The sequence below is a fragment of the Natator depressus genome, chromosome 3 (genome assembly GCF_965152275.1).
Source record: "Natator depressus isolate rNatDep1 chromosome 3, rNatDep2.hap1, whole genome shotgun sequence".
NCBI lineage: Eukaryota > Metazoa > Chordata > Testudines > Cheloniidae > Natator > Natator depressus.
Window position 1 is genome coordinate 206,905,880 of NC_134236.1, and position 23,116 is coordinate 206,928,995.

Sequence of the window (23,116 nt, forward strand, 5' to 3'; positions counted from 1 at the left end):
AACCATCTGGGCAGCCTGGGCTGTCAGTCTCACTGTGAGGCGTTTTCTCCAGCCCTCCAATCGTTTCACTGGCTCTTCTCTGCCCCTCGCCCGTTTCCAATGGCAGACCCCAGTACTGGCCGCGCCAATGCCAGAGGAGGAGGTAAAATTGCCTCCCGGCTCCGTCTCGCTAGCTCCCTGGGGCACAACAGCAGCAAGTGTTCCCGAGCCCTGAGGAATCCCGCCAGAAACTCGCCCATCCAGCGAGGAGTCCCCAGGGATGACAGGCAACTCGTTCTTAGTCCATTTAACGAGGGCTCTCGCGAGGCTGGGCTAGGTCTGTGAACCGGTGTGTCATGTGGAGCTGAGTCAAACGCCTTCCCGAAGTCTCAGTATGTTACATCTCTGCCGTTACCTTTATCAACCAAACTTGTAACCCCATCAGAGACGGAAATCAGGGATGTTTGACAAGATCTGCTTGCCAGAAACCCACCTTGCCTGACATTAATTATATACCTATCCTTCATTAGCAATTGGATCCCATCTCAGCTCTTCCATGACATTGCATGGGACTGATGTCAGGCTAACCAGACCACAGCTAGCCAGCTAATCCCACCTGCCCTTTTTGAATATTGGCCCAACATCAGCCCTCATCTGGGCTTCTGGAATTTCCCAGGTATTCCAAGATTTATTCGAAATTAGCATCAGAGATCTCCTCAGTCAACTCTTTTAAGACTCTTGAGTACAAGTTCTCCAGACCTGCTGTTTTAAAATCGTTCGTCCCTGGCAGATGGTGTTTAATCCTCCTCGGCGACTGCTGGACTGGAAAGCATGTCGTCCTCCACATGTGACACGAGCCCATCGCCCTGGTTCCTTTTCAGCTCCAGCCCGGAAACAGTCACTGAACACTTCTGCCTTTTCCGCACGATTATTGACAATTTTACCCTCTCCAGCTGGGAGGGGGGGGGCCTGTGTCACAGCCAGGACCTCCTTGGTTCTCAATAAACCAAAATGTTTTGCCCGTCTCTCCTGGTCGCCTATTGCGCTGTCGTGTAATACATGGTTCCGAAGGCACTGATGCTATTCCTGGTCTTGTTCTCCAGTGGCTACCCCCAAGCGAGGACAAAGGACATAGGGCCCTAGCCTGGAAACCCTGTTTCCTGGGGCTGCCCCCTGCCATGGCCCCGCAGGCAGCCTGCCCAGCTGGTGTGCAGCCCGGCTCCCCTCCCTCCTCACCTGCCCTTGCCACTCGGTGACATTCACTAGGATGATGCTCTCTGGAAGCTGCTCATCTGAGATCAGGATCTGGTTCAGCTGATCATAGACAGATTTCCGGGGCACCTAAGACAGCACAACCAGGCAGGATCAAACACTACAGGGATCCCCTGGTCTCCCACAGGCCAGCCACTGTCCCACTCCAACGCCTCTCCACCCACATGGGCCAGGGTCCTGCAGGCAGCAAACCGGGCCACCCACTGCCTCTCCTGCAAGCCAGTGGGGCCCAGCCCCACCGCCCTGCCGTGCCCCCTGCCCCGCAAGAGGCAGGAATGCCACCCACGCGCACACTGCTGCAGCCTGACCTGGGCGCTGTGCCGCGAGTCCGGCGAGCTTTCACTGTCCAGGCTGCTGGTGCGGTCGCTTTGCCCTTTCAGGTTCTGCCGGTCCTTCATGGAGGTGCTGCGGGGCCGCCACACCTGTCTGCTTTCAGCTTTGCTGCAGGGTGAGAATCTCCAGGAGTCAGAGCTTACGCTGCAGCAGCCTTGGCCCCAGGGCTGGGACTGCAGAGTCTGGGGCAGCCAGGTCCCCAGAACAGTCCCCACACCATCGCAACAGCTACACGGGAGCTGGCTGCACCCGGGGCCGGGCTGGGCCCCCATCGTCCCCCGCCCCCGGGGCCGGGCCGGACCCCCATCAGCCCATTGTGACTGGTCCATCAGCACTTTCCTTGCCAGGGAACAGCGTGGTGGGCCCAGCCATGTTCTCCCCAGCCCAGCCGTGCAGGCCGGGACTGCGGTCTGGAGCCGCCTTACCTGGGCGACACAGCGTTTGGGGGCTCGGGCTTGCCGGCGCTGCCCAGCTGGGCCAGCCTGTCAACACTGCTCTCCCGCCTGGCTGCCTCTGCCGCCCCGGGGCGTGGGGAGGGCTCCTCCGGCTCCAGCGCCTGAGGGGACACAGAGTCACTGGACACAGGAGAGAGACCAGGGCCCAGGAACCCCTCCCCAGGGGCTGATGGGCCCAAAGCCAGTCTCCTTGAGACAGGCCTCCTCCCTGCCCCCCGTCCCACTGTCTAGCTACAGCACGTCTCTGGCCCCATCCCTGTGGGACCTGAGTGCTCGTCACTGTGTGGCCCCTCACAGGGCAGGGCTGTCAGCCCCACTGGACGGGGGCCCAGAGGCTCTGTGAGGGGCCCACCAGGAGCCAGCAGCAGAGCCAAGCTCCCACGTGCTCTAACCACTGGACCATCCTTCCTCTCAGCTCCCTGCCCACTTCCGCCCCCTCCCCAGGGCTGCCAGCATTCCTCCACGCCCCCACCTGAGGGGACAGCTCGCTCCCTGGACACTGAGGCGCCGGGCACCCCCCAAAAGCCTCAGCCAGCCACGCCTGCTGGCCTGACAGCACACAGACACTCACCGCGGCCACCACCTCCACGCCCACCTCCTCCAGGGCCCGCGGAGCTCCGGCCTTGCGCTTCTCCGCTTGTCCCTGGGGAGAGGGAACCAGAGTCTAGACCAGAGCATCCCAGGGCAGGGCCACGGCAGCCCCGCCTGCAGCCCCACGCCTGGCCCCCAGCACAGGGCAGCCGGATGTGGTTCTGGCTGCCTCTGGAGACACACGAGCGTGGGGCATCCTGCACCCCAGAGCTCTCGCCAAACCTCAGTCCCCCCAAGAGCGCTCCTACTCCGTCGGGCTGTGCTGGGACAGGATGCCGCTCGCGCCCAGGAAAGAGAGAAAAGGAGAAGGAAATGCAGCGCAGAGTGACCCCCGCAGGTGACAAGCACCTCCCTGGGAGGCCTGGCTCCCGGCAGGATAACCCAGGCTTACAGGCTGCTGGGGGAGGACAAGGAGGCGGGGATGTGACTCACAGGGCTGCTGGACTCCCGTTCCTGCCCTTTCTGGCCGTGCAGACTACCAATCTCAGTCTGGGAACCCGAGTGAGAGACGCCCTCAAAGAAACGCCTGCAAGAGAGACAGACAGATGCACAGGGAGACAGACAGAGGGCGAGATGAGACAGACACGAGGACACCGGGACCCCCGCTCGGCCCGCAGCGCCACAGACAGGCCCCCAACTAGTTCCGGCACCAGCCCAGCCCGGCGTCCCTGGGGTAGGGGGGTGAAGCTTGCAGGGAGAGGAGCTTGTCCCCTCGGCACGCTGAGCCAGAGAGTGCCGGGAGCTGAGCCGCAAAGGGATCCTGCCCTCAGGCTCATGCTGGGCCGGGGTGGGGGGAGACTTGGCCAAGGGGCTGGGCTTGAGTCTGGGACCTGCGGTTCCCGGAGGTGGTGCGCAGGGCTGGGAGCCAAGGACGGGCCAGTTCCCTGCTGGGAGGGCTGGGGCAGGTTTACGCCTGCGCTCACAGACTGGGACTGTCTGAGGGAGCCTGGTGCCTGCTCGCACCTCAGACTGGTGCCACATCTCCTGGGCCCCGTGGTGCCTTGTTCCATCCTGTCCGTGGTGCCTAGGGGCTGGCTGGGCTCCTGGCTGGCACAGAAGGCGGATCCCCGGGACGGGTGGGGATCACTAACGGGAGGAGCTGGCAAAGAGCCCCCGCCCAGGCTGCTCCCAGGAGGTGGTGAGTGTTGGTGTGAAGGGAACACGCCATGGGACTGCACTGACCGCAGGGCCAGCAGGCCCACAGGACACTGGCGCTTTCCGGGCGGGTGGGCAGCCCGGGGGCAGGGGGCTGCTACAGCGACGCAGGGGGACGGCCCCACAGCCACCATACATAGCAGAGCTGTCGGGCACCTCAGGGATGTGTCGCTGGATGGAGGGTGGATGACGCAAAGCCTTTGGGGTCTGATTCCTTCCCACAGCTGGGGCTCTTGGGGGCTACCAGAGTTAAGTCCCGTACACAGGGGGGTGCCGGGGTCACCTCTCTGTTTCCAGACAGAGCCGTGTTTAACGTGAGCGGAGATCACCCCACTCCAATGCCGCCCCACCCCCCGCCACCAGAGAGCTGGAAACGCACAGCTGAGTTCAAACGCCCCCTGTGGTCAGTGACCTACACCAGTGCAGAGTCAGACACATGGGCTGGAAGGGACCCGGAGAGTCGTCGAGTCCAGCCCCCTGCACAGAGGCAGGGCCAAGTAACCCCAGACCATCCCTGGCCTTAGAGACCCCCAGTGACGGGGATTTCACTGCTTCCCTGGGCAGCCTGGCCCAGAGCTTAACAACCCAAGTCAGACACTGAGAGCCCTGCCCTCCTTTCACAAGGCAGGTTCACGCCCCAGCTCCTGCAGCCACTCTGCCGCTGGGTGTTCCAGACTGGCCTCCTGTCGGCTGTAGAGCCATGCCGGGGCTACGCAGCAGCTGGACGATTGCCTATGACTGCAGCGGAGACAAGCCCCAGGCAGATGCCTTGCAGACCGCAGCTGGAGAGACTAGACTAGCTGACTGTGGGTACAGAGCACCAGCTGGCCGAGCCCCACAAGATCACGAGGCTCTTCCTGCAGTGCCCCCCCAGCGGCTCTGGTTGGCTCGAGAAGACCTCCGCAGTGAACAGGGAGGAATGGCCAGAACCATGGGCAGGCCCTCTCCGGAGGCTCCCAGCACCGTCTGCTCCATCCTCTACCAAAGCCACAGCAGTCAGCTGACAAAGACGTGGCCGGCTGGAGGAGGCCCGAGCTCCAGGCAAAGGGAGCTGGGATCTGGAGTCCCAGATCTGGAGGGAAGCGGGGGCCTGATGGAGGCCCAGGAATGTGGCAAGCAGCCAAAGGGCTGGCTGCGACACAACCCACTCTGAAGACTTGGCTGGAACAAGCTGAGAAGCAGCCCAGGGCACAGGGTTAGGGGGGCCAAAAATGACAAATGGCTTTCAAAGAGGCGGAAAGTGACCCGGGACATCTAGGGCACTGTTTCCACATGACAGAGCAGCACCGCTGAGCCTATGAGCAAAATGTCCCCAGCTTAATCCGAAAGCTTAACAACGGCGCGGATGAACTGACAATAAAAAAGGAGGCACCGTATTCGAGTCCGCTCTCTGGTGCCCTGGAGAGCAGCAAATGTCACTGCTCTCTTTTCAGAAGCTTGGAGCACGATCCCGGGAATCGCAGACCCTGGAGCCGGAGTTCAATCCCCGGTGAAACTGGTCCCGCAGGCGATGAACGACCCCCGGGTAGAAACCCAGCTGCGCTCAGCGGAGTAGGAACGAAGCCATACGGCTACTGCCAAGGGAAATCACCCCTCCCCGGCGAGTACAGCGCTCGGAGCAGACCGAGCACGCAGCAGGGAAAGGGGAATAGCCTGGGGGCAGCGCTTTGCCTGCCGCAGAGTCCCCCACAAGGGGTGATTCAGGAAGCCAGAGTCATGAGGTGAGAGGCAAAGGCACCTGTCACCCGGCCCCAGAGAGCGCCTTGGGTGTCATCGTGGGCTCGGCAGGGGCTGCGGCAGCCAGAGGGGCAAACAAACGAGTCGGGCGCATGAGGAACAAGACGAAAACTAACGCTGAAAATACCTGGCTCCCAGGGACAGACTCCCGGGGCTCTGGCTATTTAGCTTGGCCAAGAGAGGGTGAAGCAGGGACTTGGTGACAGTCTGTAAGTCCTGACATGGGGAACAGGTACGTCGCACTGGGCTCTGGGCTAACACCATCCAGTGGCTGGAAGCTGAAGCTGGACAAACTCAGACTGGAAGTAAGGTGTCGATTTTTAGCAGAGAGAGTAACGAGCCCTTGGAACGACTCGCCCAGGGTCATGCTGGATTCCCCAGCGCTGGCAATTCTGCAGTCAAGTTTGGCTGTTTTTCTAAAAGCTCTGCTCCGGGAATGATTGGGGGCCGGTCTCTGGCCTGTGCTCTGATCCCAGTGTGCCCTGGCCTAGGGATGTGTGATTCGATAAAATCTTAGCATACCCTATCTCTGAGCTGGCCTCCCTTGGAAAGCGAGTGCAGCTGTGGAGTAATCCCAGAAATAGAGGGGTTCAGAGATGGGCAGTCAATCTCTGGGAGGCCAGCAGAGATGGCAGGGCTCAGGGCTGCATAGCGTCCAGGAGGCATGCCAGATGCGCCCGGAAGAGTGAACGGAATACAGAAGCTAAGTCCATCACTCCCTAGCATGGCCAGAACCGGGGACAGTCACTGACACCAAAAGGGAGCTCATTTCCAACTGACACAAGGCCGTACTTCTTCACACAATGCTCAGCTAACCTGTGGAACTCACTGCCACAATGTGAGGCTCAGCACTCAACGGGGTTCAGCAGAGGACTGGACATTTCTATGAATAATGAGAAAGTCCCCAGCTACTGAGATGTACATCTCCTGCTTCCCAGCCCAGACAGCCCCTGCTAGCACGCTCCCAGTAGAGGTGTGGTCATTGCTAGCTCCCAAGTTCAGAGCCAGCAGGAGAGCCGCAGCATCCACACTGCTATTCTTAGCATGCTAGCTTGAGTGGAGCTAACGCCAGACTGTCTGCCAGGTGGGGGGCTCGCTCGCAGCTGCAGCATAGACAGAGCATGTCCCCCCCACAGGACAGAGGGACGACAGGGCCTCCCGTGAGATGACAGGGCTCCTTCCTCCCTGGGGCCAGTGCATGTGCCCCTCCCTCCATCCTGTCCAGCAGCGAGCGAGTTGGTCAGTCCTGCCCTGGGCTGGCTCTCCGGGAGGCACAGGAAATGCACTCCGCAGGCAAACGACTTCCGGCTGTTACCCAGCTCCCCGTCCGCCTGCCCAGTCCGAGGTCAGCATCCGGCGCTGGGCGGCGGTCGCCTGGGAAGCTTCCTTTCCAAGCACAAGAATCGAACTGGGTGACAGGCCCAGGGGACCAGGTCTCCCAGATGCCGGCTGTGTGCTGGCAAGGCACCCGGGAACGCTCAGGAAAGGAAAGCACCACCCGGGCCTCTAGGCTGTGCAGAGGAGAGCGTAACTGACCTTTGGGGCACACAGGGCAAGGCGTGGGACACCCAGTGCAGGACATGTGATGCATCTGCGTTTCTCCTATCAGCTCTCACCTCAGGGTGGGCTTGGGGGTGCTGTGCACGCTCTCATTATCCTCCAGCTCAGGGCCACTGTCGCTGTTGTTGCATTCCTCCAAGCTGTCATACAGCAGCCCCAGATCCTCCTCCACTTCTCGGGTCTGACCCACTGGGTCGGAGTCCAGAACCTGCAGCAGAGAACCACAGGTAACAGCAATGCTCCCTCCCCAGGTCCCCGGCTGCGTGCTCTCCGGAGAGGAGCAGCCCCACAGGCCTGTCAGCACGGCGCTCGCCTAGTGTGGGGATCTCTGCTCTGATCTGTCCCAGCCTGGCCCAGGTGCCTGGAGTCCCTCCATTGACACCGGCAGGGCACGCTCTAGGCTACGGCCTGTTCTGGGACCCCCGGAGCATTCTGGAGAGACACCTCCAGGCCATCCCCCAACCGGGGTCTGCCTGTCCTCATGCAGCAGCGAGGACAGCCACCTGAGGAACGAAAGGGCCGGGGGCCCGAGCGCAGCTCCCCGCAGCTGCTCACAGTCAGTCATCGCCCAGGGCCACAGGAGCAGGAACTTGGTCATGCTGCCATTTCCCAAACTTCACACAGCTGGGCCGGCCTTGGGGGAAATGAGGCCAATCCCCCGTGCATCCTGCCACGTGCAGTTAGAGACTGGCCTGCCCTAACGTAGACACCTCCCCGCATGCATGACCCCATGCCCGCTTCATCATCACTGCAGGCTAATTTCCTGTCCCAGATGGAAGTATCAAATGCAGCCCACAAAAGGGACAAGAGACTGCCCATCAACCCTCAGGGAGGCACTAAAACCCACAGCCAAGACAGACCATACGAGCTCTGCCTCTCAGAGGAAGGACTAACTCTTGTGAGACAAATGAGTCCAAGTGCTGGAGGGCCCAAGCCTCTAACTCCAGCCCTGTTCAAGCGCTGAAGCCACCAGACTAACACGCACAGCCCGCTCACCCAGGACTGACCCAGCCCGCGGTGAGGAAGGCAAAAAGCCAGGCACGGGCTGGCTTCAGTCAAAACGAGCTACGGAGTTTGTGGGTGAGCGATCACCTCCCCATAATATGCTCATCACGTACCCTGAAGAGACACGGCAGAGTCCTTCAGCCACCTAGGACTCCACAGCCTCCTCACGCTTGAGTCTCCAAACCTTGTAGTCAAACCAAAACGAAGCCTGGAACCCGCCTTCTCTGGCGGGGATCCAAATTCACTGGACACCAAGTGCTGGCAAGGAAAGCCCAGGAAGTGCCGGCAAGGAAACCCCAGGGCTAAGACTTTTACCAAACCAGCCACTTTCTGCTCCGCTCAAGAGACCACTCGGGAAGGACAAAGCCATCTGAGACCCACCCCAATACAGTCATTTCCAGACAAACTGGTCTGCCTTTTGGGAGCTCTCCGACTGTATCCTTATGGAGCGGAGACACCAAGGTCATCTCCAAAACACCCGCTAGCAGAAGGGCGAATACCCTGCCTGTTGTCATGCACCCAACCAGATCTGGCTTCATAAAGGGACAACCAGTCGCCGGAGTATCTGAGAAGTCCTCCACTGAGCCCTGCTGTCGCTCATGGCAGACCAGGCCAGCTAGCTCTCCACCCCATACAACCCTCTGGGAGCCATCAATTCCAGCACTCCCCCTCCAAGGCCCTCTGTACTAAGGAGGGCAGCAGGCCGAGGCTGCCCAGGGACACTGAAGTTCTTTGAGAATAAATGGAAGGTTACGTGGCAGAAAACACAATGGACACCTTCTTCTCACCCAGCACAACACCCTCAACCGGTTCTACCTACGGCCGGCTCAACCCAGAGAATCAAACGCTGTGACGACACATCGCCCTGTCAATTTCTGCCCCCTCTCCGCATGGCAACCTTCACTCTGACATGTTCTGGGCTTGGACACGGGCTACAAGCCCATGAGCAACAGGTGATGACCCCCAGCAGGGAATGGGCTCTGGGGAGACGTTTAGCTGGGGCACCTTGGATTGGTCCACGCTGCTTTAGCCTTTTCAGATCGAGGGACGTGATCGTTCCCCTCTATTCGACATTGGTGAGGCCTCATCTGGAGTACTGTGTCCAGTTTTGGGCCCCACACTACAAGAAGGATGTGAATAAATTGGAGAGAGTCCAGCGAAGGGCAACAAAAATGATTAGGGGTCTGGAACACATGACTTATGAGGAGAGGCTGAGGGAACTGGGATTGTTTAGTCTGCAGAAGAGAAGAATGAGGGGGGATTTGATAGCTGCTTTCAACTACCTGAGAGGTGGTTCCAAAGAGGATGGTTCTAGACTGTTCTCAGTGGTAGAAGATGACAGGACAAGGAGCAATGGTCTCAAGTTGCAGTGGGGGAGGTTTAGGTTGGATATTAGGAAAAACTTTTTCACTAGGAGGGTGGTGAAACACTGGAATGCGTTACCTAGGGAGGTGGTGGAATCTCCTTCCTTAGAAGTTTTTAAGGTCAGGCTTGACAAAGCCCTGGCTGGGATGATTTAATTGGGGATTGGTCCTGCTTTGAGCAGGGGGTTGGACTAGATGACCTCCTGAGGTCCCTTCCAACCCTGATATTCTATGATTCTATCTGCGCTCAGGAAGCGTGTGGTAAACAGCATGTGAATGAGGAAGCTGCGATCGCCGTGTGAAGACAGAGAAATGACACAGAGGGACCGAGCGAGATTACTGCTACGGGCAGAAGTGACTCAACCTGGGGGCTGCAGCAGCATTTACAGAAGCAGCCATGCTCCAACCCTCCACCTGGCAGCCTGCTGATGGTTGGTTACCGGGGCCCCACCATGCTCAGCCCCAGTTTGAGACTCCGCCCCTACAGTCCGATTGGCAGAGTCCCCGAGCAGCTGATTGGCCCGCTGGCCCTCCTTAAGCAGCAGCAGGAACAGGAAGCTGTCTGAACAACTGGGCTCTGCCCTGTTCTGGACTGCATGCCTCTGGCTTGATTTCCTGGCAGCCCGACCCCGAGTAACGCCTGGCATCTGACTGGTGGTTCTGATCTCCAGTTTGTCTCCTGCCTCTGACCCCCTGGTATCCTGACCTGGCCTGACTCTGGTTCCTGACTGGTGGTTCTGATCTCCAGTTCGTCTCCTGCTTCTGATGTCCCGGTATCCTGGCCCAGCCGACTTCTTCTTGTGACTGCAGACTCTGACTACTAGGTCTGGCTGCTCCCGACCTGGCCGTGACAATGCAGCTACCCCAGCTGGGGAGAACAAGCTAAGACACCCCAAAATCAGTTATAGAGCGTAAGGCCAGAAGGAACCACCAGATCATCCAGTCACTTCTCCTGTAGATCACAGGCCACCACCGCCACCCCCCAGGACCCACGCACTAAACCCAACTGGAATTAGACCAAAGTGCTCCAGCCCTCAGGAGACTAGACTGTCACATACCACAGGCCTAGAATGGGGGGACTGACCCTGCCCCCCACAATGGCAGGGAAATGAGTCAGTGAGTTAGACTCATAGTCCTGGCAAGTGACCCGCACCCGCACGCTGCCGAGGAAGGTGAAAATCCCCAAGGTCACTGCCAATGGGACTCGGGGGGAAATTTCTTCCTGACCCCACATCTGGCAATCAGCCAGACCCTGGGCACATGAGCCAGCCCAGCACCTCAGAGAGGATGCTCAGTTCCACCTCCGCCACCCCGACAGGTGTCTCATCTCTAGCGCTGGGCATCCCTGATGGCTTCTGAGGAAGGAGATTAAAAAAAACAACCACCTTAGAATACTTTTGGGGGGTGACAGTGGGGGAAATCCCTTCCTAACCCCTGCTGGGGGCCAGCTGGAAACCTGAAGCATGAGCTTTAGAACATAAGACACAGGAGGAACCAACCAAGGAGCCAGAACAGCTGAGAGAGCCGAAGCCCTTGCTTACACTAGCCTTTCCCCTTCATTCTTACCACTGGGGCAGCCCCCCGGCCTCCTGCATGGGGGCCATCGTGCCATGCAGGCCTGCTCCCAGCCGGGTTAGCCAAGACGTGGTTAAACACCAGCAGCTGCCACTGGAGGAGCTGAACCGGTGGCGCAGCAAGGGTGGGGAAGTGTCAGGCAAGGGTAGAGCCCTGGGGGGCACAGTGGACGTCAGCGCAGACCCCAGCCAGAAATGCAACGTGGCAGCGAAAACGGGCCATGTGACTGAGGGCTGCAGGCCCAGAGGCAGCAGCTTGCCGAGCAGTGGGACAGCCCCTGAATGTGCAGCCGGGCCAGGCCCAGCGCCCTCCATTGTGGGCACTGGGCTACGCTTCCTGCCTGCAAAGCGTCAGACCCAGCAATCTCGACAGCCTCCTTCCACACAGGTGTTGAAAAGGAAAATTCAAATTCTGTCATGTGCAACCGTAATGTCTCCCCTCCGGCCTGAGCCCCAGCCCGCTGGCACTACCACATAGATCTCAGCCACTTGAGCTGAAGGAGTTCCTACGTTACTAGCAGTAGTAGGTTGTTATCCTGCGTAGGCCAGCTATGGGGGGGATGCATAATATCCTGAGCAGTGGTTACAGATACAGCCACAGCCTCATTCGACAGACAACCCGGCCCAGCCCTGGCTGCCATGGCTCCTTCTGAGGGGCAGGTATGCTCTGTCAAATGGAAGAGCTCTGCCAGGAAAGACCCTGTACCTCCCACAGGGTGGCTGACACTTGCCTCCCCTCTAGGGATAGCGGCTGTGCTCAGTAACGAGAGCTGTGATGGGACCAGAACCAGTAACTCCAGCCCTTAGCAGAAGTCAAACTCAGGAGCACCTGCTTCCCAGCCCAGTGCACCTTCTCCCCGAGGCCAAAGAGCATTTTGATGAGCAGCAGGAGGAGCAGCCAGTCTCGGTGTCCCCACGAGGGTGGCTCTGGATCATGGGGCGGCCTCAGGGGCGCGAGGAGCATGCACAGTGCACGTGGAATGTTCTGAGATTTCTGGAGCAAGCTCAACTGAGCATGTGCAAATGGCAATTTACCGTGTCTTGTAACTTGGCCAAACCAGGGTTGGGGGTCACAGGGAGGGCAAAAGGCACCTCTCGGGGCCCGGCACTATCCCCCAGTCGAATGTTAAGCTCCCGTTCCGAGCTCCTGAGGCACCAGAGCTCTTCCAAACCATAGACCGATGGGCTGAGGTTATTTACGCTACCGATTCCCCCACACTTTGTTCTCAGACATCGCGAAACCCAAATGCTGGAATTTTGGAACTTGAAAGCACCAGGAGATTCCCCCACCCATCCTGGCTGCACTCCCGTGGAGGCTGGAAAGTGGGAAACCCCGACGCTCTGCCCATGCCACGTACAGGCTCTTCCGCTAGCTGGTTACCCACAAGCGCCCTCTCTTCACGCTACACAGAGCCGGCCAGCCCCTCCCTGGGGATTCATGGCTCATGTCCGCGTGCTGCCCTCGTCTCCTGGGGCAGGAGTGAGCTTTCCATGGGGTGGACAATGCGTCCCCGAGGGACACCTCTGGGCTCGAACACATCTACACACAGGGTTTGCCAGGAGAGAGCTAAGGGACTGATTAAGGAGCTGCGGAAGCTTCCTAAAAGTGCGTGGGGGGGGGCCCACCGGCTCCCGAACTGTGTCCCCATCCCCCCTTCTCTCTGAGCCCCTGCCCTCACACTGCCTCTTCCCCACAACACTCCCCCTCGCTCCTCTGCCCCCTCGCCCCGTCGCTTGCCCTTACGGCTGGTAAGAAATGGTGGAACCATGGCCCCCCGGCTCCCCGGACTGATCCCAAGGCGCTCGTCCTGCTGGCGCCATGCGTCAGACAGGGACGGACCCACCCTTTCTCACCTCATCCATCACTTTAAATCTCTTCAGCAAAGCAACGAATTTCTGCTTGAAGTTCGGTTGCTGGAAGGAAAGGACAGAGGAAAAGGCGTGAGGTTCCCAGGGAGCTGTTACCCCCAGCCGCCCGCTTTCACTGTGCCGTGTGCTGAATGCACGGCGCCCCTCCATGGGGAGCGGTGGGCCCCCTCCACAGCCTCAAAGCTAGCGGCTCTGTCAGCACCACCGGGCTGATGAGCTGTTGTCATGACAGCGATGGCATTAGCTGAACACAGAGCGAGACGCGGCCCAACCCAAAGAGCTCCCGAAGACAAAGACACAACACATGGAGGGCAAAGGGACACAACACAGAAGCGAAGTATCCAGAGGACACCAGGAACCTCTGCAGAGCATCCAGGCAGCCATGACAGGCCACGTGCAGAGACACAGCACCCAGCCCCTCTAAGGCCCTGACTGTTAGAGAGAGGAGCTCTAGCTGGAGCAAGCCCAGCAGTGTGCCCCGGCGTAAGACCAGCTTTACAGTCACACCACGGCAGGTCTCCCCAGTGCAGACCAGACCCACGGCACGCAGGCTGGGAGGTGCTATGGGCTCTCTGCCATTTTTAGGGGGGCTTGCACAGCCCCCAGCCCCCTCCCCTCCTGAGCACACGGGCCAGCAGCAGCCACTGCTCCCTAGGCCTCCACAAAGCCATCCCAAAGGCAGAGCTCTTAACTGGTTCGGGTTGCCCCTCCGACACTGACTAGGAGATTAGGGAGCAGAATCTGCCCGTGCTGAGCCTGGCTGGTACGTGTCCACATCGGCAGGCCGACGGACAAGACGTGACCTTGAGGGCTCAGGAGGGGTGGGGAGAGGGACAGCCAGATTTCCTTTGCTTTCGGTAGCAACAACAGTAACAACAATAGACTGGGAGACCTGGGTTCGAGTCTCCGCTCTGCCAGATGTCCTGTGTGCCCATGGGCCAGTCACTTTGCTCCCTGGGGCTCAGCTCCCCACCTGTCCAATGGGGAGAACAGCCCAGCCCTGCCTCCTGGCGCACGTTAGGGTAGGTGCGAGGGGCTCCGACAGTGCCAGGGGCCAGAGAAGCTCGTGGATAGGCAGAGCAGAGGGCTGGGGAACGCACCCTGCAAACCTCCATGTGCTCTGAGCCGGGGACATGTGTGCAGGTGACGCGGCTGCCCTCACGGCACTGGGCCGTACCACACGCTTCGCGCCCGTCTTCCCATGGCGGCACAGGCTCCACCAGGAAGCAGGGCAGAGAGGGACAGGACCAAGTCAATGGCCCCCCAGGGATGGGCACCCCCCGCACCAGTGCAGGACGGCTGTCGCTCTCTCCTGAGCTACACACCGCTCGTGACCTGCGGGCGACATCACTGCACTGTGGGGTGTTCTCTCCCCCAGGGGCACAGCGCCCTCCAGCTGCTCATGGAGAGCAGGGCAAGGGGCGGAGCTCGTGGGAGCTCCACCACAGCCAGAGCTTGCAGTGCCTCCTGCTGGGGAAAGGCTATGGCGGCTCCCCCACTGGGCCTCCCGCAGGGATTGGGCCCGGTCCCAGTCCCAGTGCTGCTGCGCTAACACAAGAAATGCGGACGTTACTCTGCTCATGGACGTGGTTCTGATCATTTTCCTCCGGGCTTTCTTCGGCTTCCTCACTTCATCCTCTTCGTCGTACAGATCCTAAACGGACAGAGACGGCAGCACATCAGAAGGGCACAGTGCGCCGGGGGCACCCCTGCCTTTCCGGAAGGTCCCGGCCCCCCTGGAAGCCAGCGTAGGGCCCTCTGACATGACGCCTAGAAGCTGACCAGGCTGGAGCACAAGGCTGTTATCTCCCAGCCTGTCAGCCCTCACTGATTGCTCCCCCCTTCACTCCATGACCGATCCCCAGCAGACTGCCCCATACAGCGCGCCCTGCCACTGCAGGGGAATCGCTCCCCTGGGACTCCCTTTTACCCTGATCATGCAGCACCTGAGACCCACACGTGTCCTGCCCCACACCGCTTAGAGGCTGAGCTGCCCATGACCCAACCCAGGGGATGGGGGAAGAACAGACCGAGGCTTCCAGGAGCCAGCTGGTGTGCGGCCCGCTGGAGTTCACGTGACCCGTTGTCACTGCAGAGCCTGCCACACCCATGAGAAGGGAAACGTGGGCCACCCCAGAGCAGGATACTGGAGCAGATGGCCAGGGCCTTGTGGGGGGGCAGCTCAAGGTGGGGCCCACAACTAAACCATGCTCCTTTCCCGGGAGGAAGCCTGGGTGTCACGAACAGCAGCTCCCCCAGGACACTCCTCAGCCACACACTTGGAGGCGGGGTCGTGAATACGCAGTTGAGCACAAGCTCCCAATGCAACTCTGCAGCTGAAAGGGCTAATGCCAGCCTGGCATCACAGCCAGGCGACTCTGGGAGCAGGAACAGAGAGGTTACTATGGGCAAGTCTACACTACAAAATTAAGTCGACCTAAGTTATGTCAACATACAGCCACCCAGTCCTCAAATCAGTTTCACATGTCCACACTATGCCCGTGCCGGCAGTGTGTGTCTGAGCTGCCCGTGGGGGCATTGCGGGACGGATTCTGAAAGGTAGCAAGAGTCACTCTAAGCAACGTGGCGTCTACACTGAGACTGCGCTGACCTAGCCACATCAGTGTAAGCACTACGCCTCTCGCGGGTGGCCTCACTGAGTCAGCGTAGTGGGAGCGTGACGTCGGTGGGAGCTCCATTGCAGTGTAGACGCTTACAGAGCTGCCTTCGTCAGCCTAACTCTGTTGTGTAGGCCCGGCCTTTATCTCGGTGTTTAGCACTGTTGTGACCACTGCTGGAATCCTGCGTCCAGGTCTGGTGCCACAGTTTCGGAAGGATGTTGATAAACTGGAGAGGCGTCAGAGAAGAGCCCCGAGGATGATACAGGACTCAAGAGTGATCGACTCAAAGAGCTCAAGCTGTTCAGCTTGTCAAGGAGAAGGCTAAGGGCTGACTCGACCCCCGTCTGAAAGTACCTACATGGGAGCCCAGTATTTAATAACAGGCTCTTCAGTCTAGCCGAGAAAGGTCTCCCGCTGTCCAAGGGCTGGAAACTGAAGCTAGGTAAGTTCCAACCGGAAATATAGTGCAGATGTTTAACCGTGAGCGTAATGAGCCGCTGGAACCATTGACCCGGGATTAGAGAGAATTCTCCAGTACTGGCAATTTTTAAATCCAGCTGGGATGTTTTTCTAACAGTGATGCTTTAGTTCAAGTTGGCGTTTGTTCAGGGCAGCTCTCTGGCCTGTGTCACGCAGGAGATGAGACTAGATAATCACAACGGTCCCTTCTGGCTGTGGGATCTATGGCTCGACGAAGGAGGACATCTGCTCAGAGCAGCCCTGTGCTCCAGAGAGTTCCAACAGCCTTCACCCCGAGACGTCACCTATTGCACGCTGTCGCCAGCCAGAGCCCTGAGGCCCCTGTTCTCTGCTCCCCCGAGACCCAGGCATTCATTCCCAGGGCAGGAGAGGGTCTGGGCCAAGGGGGCACCTGCAGGCTCAGTCCTCTACTCCTGCCCCAGGGCTTTGCAGGCATCCCCTCTCCCTGAGGACAGGCAGCGGGACCCACTCTGACCTGAGACCCCCACAGCAGCAGGGCTAAGCCGCCCTTACCTGGCCTTGCACAGCATCGTCGCTGGCCTCCTGCTCTGAAGAGAAGCTGTCGTCGTCCTCCTCCGAGTAGTTATCCATGTCTGGAGAGCGATCTGAAACCAGAAAATGCAGATGCCACGTCCGAGCCACCCACCCCGCTTTCAGGAAAGACCCAGCATGCCCAGGAGCCCAGGGATATGGGGTGTCCCGCACATCCTTGCCCCAGAGTGGCTTGGGGGAGCCTGGGGAAACCTATGCTGAGAGTGGGGAGAGGAGCGCTCGCGTCTTGTTTGGGCTGAGAGATACCTACCCGAGGCTTTGATTTTGGGGCCAGAGGGGACGCTGCCATCCTCATGGTCAATGGGCTGGCTGGACAGGGAGTAGATGCTGATTTCAGCCACTTGGATGCTCACATCCTTCATGTTGCTGTGGAGGCCCAGAAGCTGCCCTCCATCTGTGGGGTGCTGCATCACCTGGGCGAGCAGACAAACACAGAGCCCAGTGACGGCTGGCCAGCACGCAGCCAGCAACAACGGTGCCCCCCAAGGATGCCTCGCACGCGCTGACCAGCCACTCAGTGCTGGCGGCTGGGCAATGCTGCTAGGCCAGAGCAACCCCTGGGCCAGCCGCCCCCAGCAGCAGCAGCTCCCAGGCATCACTCGGGGCCAGGCCACCCAGGCTCACAGGCACTGCACCTCTTCCCCTACCGACGCCGCTTACCTCCGCCATGTTAATGATTCCCACCGCCAGAGTCTTGTAGCCCAGGATCGTGCGGTTCTTGTACCTTTTCCTTCGCTGCAGCATAATCTGCAGCTTGTTGCCATCTCTCTTCAGGAAATGCGGGTACTACAGTGGGAGGGAAAACACCCAGCCATGGCAGGGCAGGAGAGCTACAGAGGCCAGGCCTAATGTTCATGCAGCTATAGCCCTCTCAGCTCCTGAGCCTGCACCCCAACCTCCTCCCAGCCATGGCTCACCCTGAGCAGCTTGCTCCCTCCCCCAGGCCACACGCAAACCTGCTTCACCCTCCACATCTCCTCCGCCCACACTGCACAGGCGAGGCACAGCGAGGTGCCCAGAGCAGCTGGCATGCAGCATGGAGATGCAATCAGCCCCGTGCTGACAGTCAGGACCCCAGCTGCGCATTCCCTGCATCACACGTGCACCCCGCAGGGACCAAAGCTCCCAGAGACAACATCACTGTGCTCCTGCTCGGTTCTCCCTGAATTCCCTGTTGTCGGGAAGGGACCCAAGGCGGTATGAGGAGCAGCAGAGCCTGCTGAGACTGGGTGCTCTGCATCCAGGCTAGCAAGGTGCACGTTACCTGTAAAGAAAAAGTCAGTTCCAGGTCAGTCTCCATCAGGCCCCCGGGGGGAAGGACGTATTCATTGGATCGCAGGACTCGCTTTGAACCCTGCAACGAGATCAGGAGAGGCGTGGAGGGGCAGGCAGCTAGCACAGAACCACTCAGCTGGAGACACGCATTCGATACACTAAACACGCAGGTGCAGCCCCAGGGTTTCTCCACCGCCAGCGAATCATGAAGGTTGGAGACAGACAATAGGGCCCATGTAGTCCGCCTCCTCGGGGACCAGAGATCATTCCCTGCAGAACACGGAGAAGGGTTTATCCAGTCTAGTGATGGAGTTTCCACCACTTCTCTTGGAAGACTGTCCTAGCCTACTAGGAAGTCTCCTGGACTCCTAGCTTCAGCCTAAACAATTCCTTTCCATCTCCTGGCTATCAGAGCCACCACCGCCCCCTACGAGTCAGCATTTAGCAAAGGCACAGGACAGAGGCTTCTTCCAGCTCTGAGCGCCCCCCAGGCATCCCCCTCCCACTGATTATCAATTTGGTGGTGTTTCCTGATCAAAGCCTAGACGCCACTGTCTGGCTCCTCGCATCTCCTGAGCACAGACGCAGCTGGAAGGGCGGGCCCAGGAGACAGGGAAGTGCATGGGACGTGAGGTGATGCTGGCACAGGGAGTCATTTCTCAGTCAGGACAATGGTTTGACCCAGTGCTCTCCAGCCATTTGCAAGGGAAGGTTCCCACAGAGCATGGATCATCTTGCAGCCCACCAGGAAAAGCTCAAGACAGTGCTGTCTGGGAACCCCAGCCCTCGTGCACACACCGAGATGGGCACTCCCTCCTGACAGAGCCAGATCCTCTTCATCTGATTCCTGACACTAGCTCAGCTGCAGCCGCTGCCTCCCCCCAGACCCCCTGAACCCAGCAAACTGCTCACATAACGTGTCAGGGACTTTGCCATCAAAGGCACCTGAGCGGAGTCCAGGAGAAGGAATCAGAAATGCCCTGAAGAGAGGATTCGCTGAGATAACCCGGAGTAACAAAGGCCAGTGAATGCAGCAATGTGCACCCTTGCAGAGATCCATCTCTGGAGAGACGGCATCCCAGACACACCCATCACGGAAGTGGGAGGCCTACACACCATGACCTTGGGATCCACCATCCCATCCGAACGCCTTTGCTGCCCTGACCTGACCGGAGGGGACCAGAAAGAGAACCAGAGAAGAGAACCTCTGCCAGGCTCACCTAAATCCTGCAACACTGCGGTGAGCCTGAGACTGGAGAGGTAGCTAACGCAGTCCCTCTGACAGCCTGCCATAGGCAGGCATCTACCAGGGCTCAGAGTAGCCAAGACTAAACACCATGTGCTGGGCCTGGAATTCCCCAGCGGGCCGGCAAGCAAGAAAGGCCAGCAGACAGACAAGGCTTTCTCTGGTTTGTGGCGTGAAAAATACACTCCACAAACCTATTGTATTTTCCACTCCATGCCTCCGATGAAGTGGGTTGTAGTCCATGAAAGCTTATGCCCAAATACATTTGTTAGTCTCTAAAATGCCACAAGGAATCCTCATTGTTTTTGCTGATGCAGACTAACATGGCTGCCCCTCTGAAACCTCTCTGGTTTGGTTATTCCGTGCTATGCCTTTGTGCCAGTTTTCTTTTGCCTTAAAGCAAACATCCTCCACAGTGGCAAAAGCGAACATCTCCCGGAACTTTTCCTTTTCTCCCCCAGAGGACAGTGAACTCCAGCTTCAGCGCTATTTAAAGAGACTGGCCTGCAGGAGAGTTTTCCTATAAATACTCCAGACAACCGGAGGGGAAGGGAATAATGGACATTGTGACAATGAAGTTCTTACGTAACTTCATGTTTCAAATACTTTGACTGTGTTTTTCTTGTGTGTGTTTAATACAAGGTTTTAACGGATGGTTGTTACAATGGTAATTGCCAGCGAAAACGTAACACAAACCTGCACCAATGTGTTTAGTGTTGTAATACAGTAAACAAGGATTTTATTAATACCTTAATCTTGTTGGGCATGCAAGATTCCCTGCATGCCCATCATCAGTGTAACGCATCCAGCTCTGTTTCCAGACATGGGTCCTCAGGAAAATTTGCACACCGAATATACCAAGTTCCAAGGAGTGGAACGAGGACTAGTTCGTTTCCATCCTCACATAAAGTGGGGTCACTGGAGCCCTGAGATGCCAAAGCTGTGACAGGTTCTTTACCAGTGCAACTGATTCCTGACACTAGCTCAGCTGCAGCCGCTGCCTCCCCCCAGACCCCCTGAACCCAGCAAACTGCTCACATAACGTGTCAGGGACTTTGCCATCAAAGGCACCTGAGCTTTCGCCAGGCTACATCCAAGCCTCTGGCAGGCTAGTTGTGGACGTACCACCCCAAAACGCCTTGGACGCTGAGGGGGCTCTATTGCAAAAGGCCAGGGAGGACTTCCCTGCCCCTCTGCAGTAACAGATCCAGACAAGTGACACACAGACCTCCACCCCTTCCAGGTTTGCAAGCTTTGCAGTGGATGAGGCTCCACATCCGTGTGCTACTTGTCTAGCCTGCAAGGCTCCCTCTCTCAGATTACATCCAAACCCATCCAAGCTTTGACAGACAGCCCCAGTGATGTACTGCCAAGGAGGGGTTTTTCTAGCCAGCTGTGTCAGGGAGTTTTCCTGCTCTGGGAGCACAGCATCCACCCTGGATTGCTCCAGTAACTCATCTGCCGGGGAAAGACTGTGTCTTTGCAGACGTTTTGAGCAAATTTACGATCAACTTTCTTAGAGAAAATGACAAGTCTGGCCTATAAGGGTAACGCTGCAGACATCATACCCAGTGCTTGCACATCTGTAAGGGACCCGACTTCATACCGCAGCCCATTCTGATTAACAAACTAGCACCAGAATCGATGTAGCACCAATGAAACTGATTAGAAACTGGCCAACTCCTAGACCTCAACATGTTAATGGTTAATAGGGAATTATCAGCTGGGGTGCGGGGGAGCAGAGTCTCACAGGGATCAGTTCTCAGCCCAACACTATCAACGATTTGGAAAAAAATATAAAATCTTTGGTGATGAAGTTTGCACATGACACAAGGTTGGTGGGGTGGGGGTGAGTCACTGCACTGTATCAATGAGTGAGCGGGACATAATCAAAGATGCAGTTCAATACAGCCAAGTGCAAGGTCTCACCTCTAGGAACCCCGAGCGTCGGCCACAGTTACAGGATGGGGGACTATATCCTGGAAAGCAGCAACTGGAAAGGACTTGGGATGAATGGTGGAAACCAGCTGAACACGTGCTCCCAGTACAATGCTGTGGCTAAGAGGGCTAACATGATCCTTGGACGTACAAGTGGGAAAATATTGAGTAACAGTAGAAAAATTCTGCCTTACAGTGAGAGACTGAAACAACTCCGTCTATTTTGTTCATCAAAGAGAAGGTTAAGGAGAAACTTGACCCCTAGGCTAGATTATTCATAGATTCCGAGGCCATTGTGATCGCCTTATCTGACCTCCTGGATAGCACAGGCCACAGCACCTCACCCAGTAATTTTTGCATCAAGCCCTTGTGCAACGACGTGTCTTTTAGGAAGATCTCCCGTTTCGATTTTAGGATACCCAAGCAACGGAGAATTTCCCCATCCCCAGGTAAATTGTTCCAATGGTTAATTATTGTCACTTAAAAATCTGCACCTTCTTTCTAGTTTGAATATATTTAGCTTTAGCGTCCTACCATTCCATCTTGTTCGGCCTTTTTCAGCTCGACTGAAGCGCCAACCTAGCTGCTATCAGAAATGTCTTCCCCATGGAGCTACTTACAGACTGCGATCAAACCCCCAATCAACCTTCTCTTTAATAAGCCAAATACATCGAGCCGCTTCAGTCTCATCATCAGGCAAGTTTTCCAGATCTCGAATCATTCTTGTGGCTCTTTCCCATTTGTCTATGTCCTCTTTGAAGTGTGAACACTAGAGCCGGGCACAGTATCCAGCAGTGGTCTCAGTATTGCCATACAGAGAGGTTATGAATGCCACCTCCTTACTTCCACTTGATATTCCTCAGTTTATCCATCCGGATTGCAAGGGCCGTGTTAGCCTGCACAGCCACTGCATTATGCTGAGTTCATGTTTAGATGGTTCCACCATGACTCGTAAGCCTTTTTCACGGCTTTCCAAAGTACAGCTCCCCATCATGTAGGTGGGACCGGCTTTGACGACTCAGAACGGTTTTTTTGAAAGTCAGTCAGGGTGAAGCCCAGATGCTGTCTATAACCCTGGTCAGGGCTTGGCCATTTTGAGCTCAGCCATCCTTGATCTGATCCTGGAGCTGCAAATCTCGCTTCCTCTGCCTTCCTCTACCCACGGGCTTTGTACCAGCGTCCAGCACCGTAATGTCTGGGCACAGCTCAGTGACCACAAAAGGCTCTTTGTGCCCTCTATTTCAACCAGTGTCCCCAACAGCTGGTGATACTAGCTGGCTCATGTCCTTTCCTCCAGGAGGAGAATATGTCAGCGCATGTAGCTGGCAGGGTCTGTGCCACCTTGGAGTTTTCCGCACACAGGGAGTTTGCTCCGATTCCTTTCTCTGGCTGCCAAGTCATTGCAGAGAAGTCTTTCTGATTTACAACCATTAGCTGCATTAACAGATCCTGCCCCCCCAGCTCTCCCCAATCCAAAGAGGTTCCCTTCAGCCTAGCAGGAAGCGCAAAGAGGACAGAAGCAGCAAAACCCAGCTGAAACTATTAAACTTTACAGAATGAATGAGAGTCAGGTCCCACAGATCAAATACTGCACAGATCCCCTTCTGATAAAAATTCCCCAACCAGCAAGATTAACTGCACCCTGCTTCACTCTGCTGTGAAAGCAAGTGGATTAGTGCAGCTGAAGGGACTCCACATTTGGCATTAGCAGCTCTAATACACGCCTGTCCAAACTCTTATCCCCTTTGCTGGTAATAACCTTTTAATTAGTTTTTAAATCATATTAATCCACGGAGTGTATCAAAGAACCTTTCTGCAAAGCAAATCGCTTGCATTGTGAGCTGGAAGTGCCATTCAAACACCCAGGAGTGCCCCCGTTCCATGCCTCCTGCTCAGCAGAAGAGCCCTGTGGCGTCCACCGAGCTCCAGCTAGGGCAGCAGAAACCTCTCCGCGTTCCTGAGCTGCTGGGTAGTGAGTGCTCCCCGATTAGGCCTTGAGCCAAAGCTCACTGCAGTCAATGGAAAAGCTCCCACTAACTTCAGTGGGCTCAGGATCAGGCCCACAGTAACTAAGGCCTGGTCTGCTCACAAACTTGCCCTGGTTTAACTA

The 23,116-nt window shown here is 57.5% G+C and overlaps 1 protein-coding gene across 6 annotated transcripts in view; it reads right to left on the bottom strand.

The window, feature by feature from the left end:
- LOC141985552 (phosphofurin acidic cluster sorting protein 2-like) overlaps nucleotides 1-23,116 on the bottom strand; it is a 136,071-nt gene that overhangs the window by 9,974 nt on the left and 102,981 nt on the right. For 4 of the 6 annotated variants that reach the window (XM_074949791.1, XM_074949788.1, XM_074949793.1 and 1 more), the window contains exons 3-14: nucleotides 17,812-17,901; nucleotides 17,208-17,333; nucleotides 16,798-16,960; nucleotides 16,509-16,600; nucleotides 14,468-14,548; nucleotides 12,880-12,939; nucleotides 7,139-7,290; nucleotides 3,063-3,156; nucleotides 2,611-2,682; nucleotides 2,010-2,140; nucleotides 1,560-1,692; nucleotides 1,216-1,320 (exon numbers count right to left, since the gene is read on the bottom strand). In XM_074949791.1, the coding sequence (XP_074805892.1) occupies nucleotides 1,216-1,320; nucleotides 1,560-1,692; nucleotides 2,010-2,140; nucleotides 2,611-2,682; nucleotides 3,063-3,156; nucleotides 7,139-7,290; nucleotides 12,880-12,939; nucleotides 14,468-14,548; nucleotides 16,509-16,600; nucleotides 16,798-16,960; nucleotides 17,208-17,333; nucleotides 17,812-17,901 (1,299 nt within the window). The remainder of the gene's footprint in view (nucleotides 1-1,215; nucleotides 1,321-1,559; nucleotides 1,693-2,009; nucleotides 2,141-2,610; nucleotides 2,683-3,062; nucleotides 3,157-7,138; nucleotides 7,291-12,879; nucleotides 12,940-14,467; nucleotides 14,549-16,508; nucleotides 16,601-16,797; nucleotides 16,961-17,207; nucleotides 17,334-17,811; nucleotides 17,902-23,116) is intronic. The other 2 variants (XM_074949789.1, XM_074949794.1) reach the window with 1 other exon arrangement.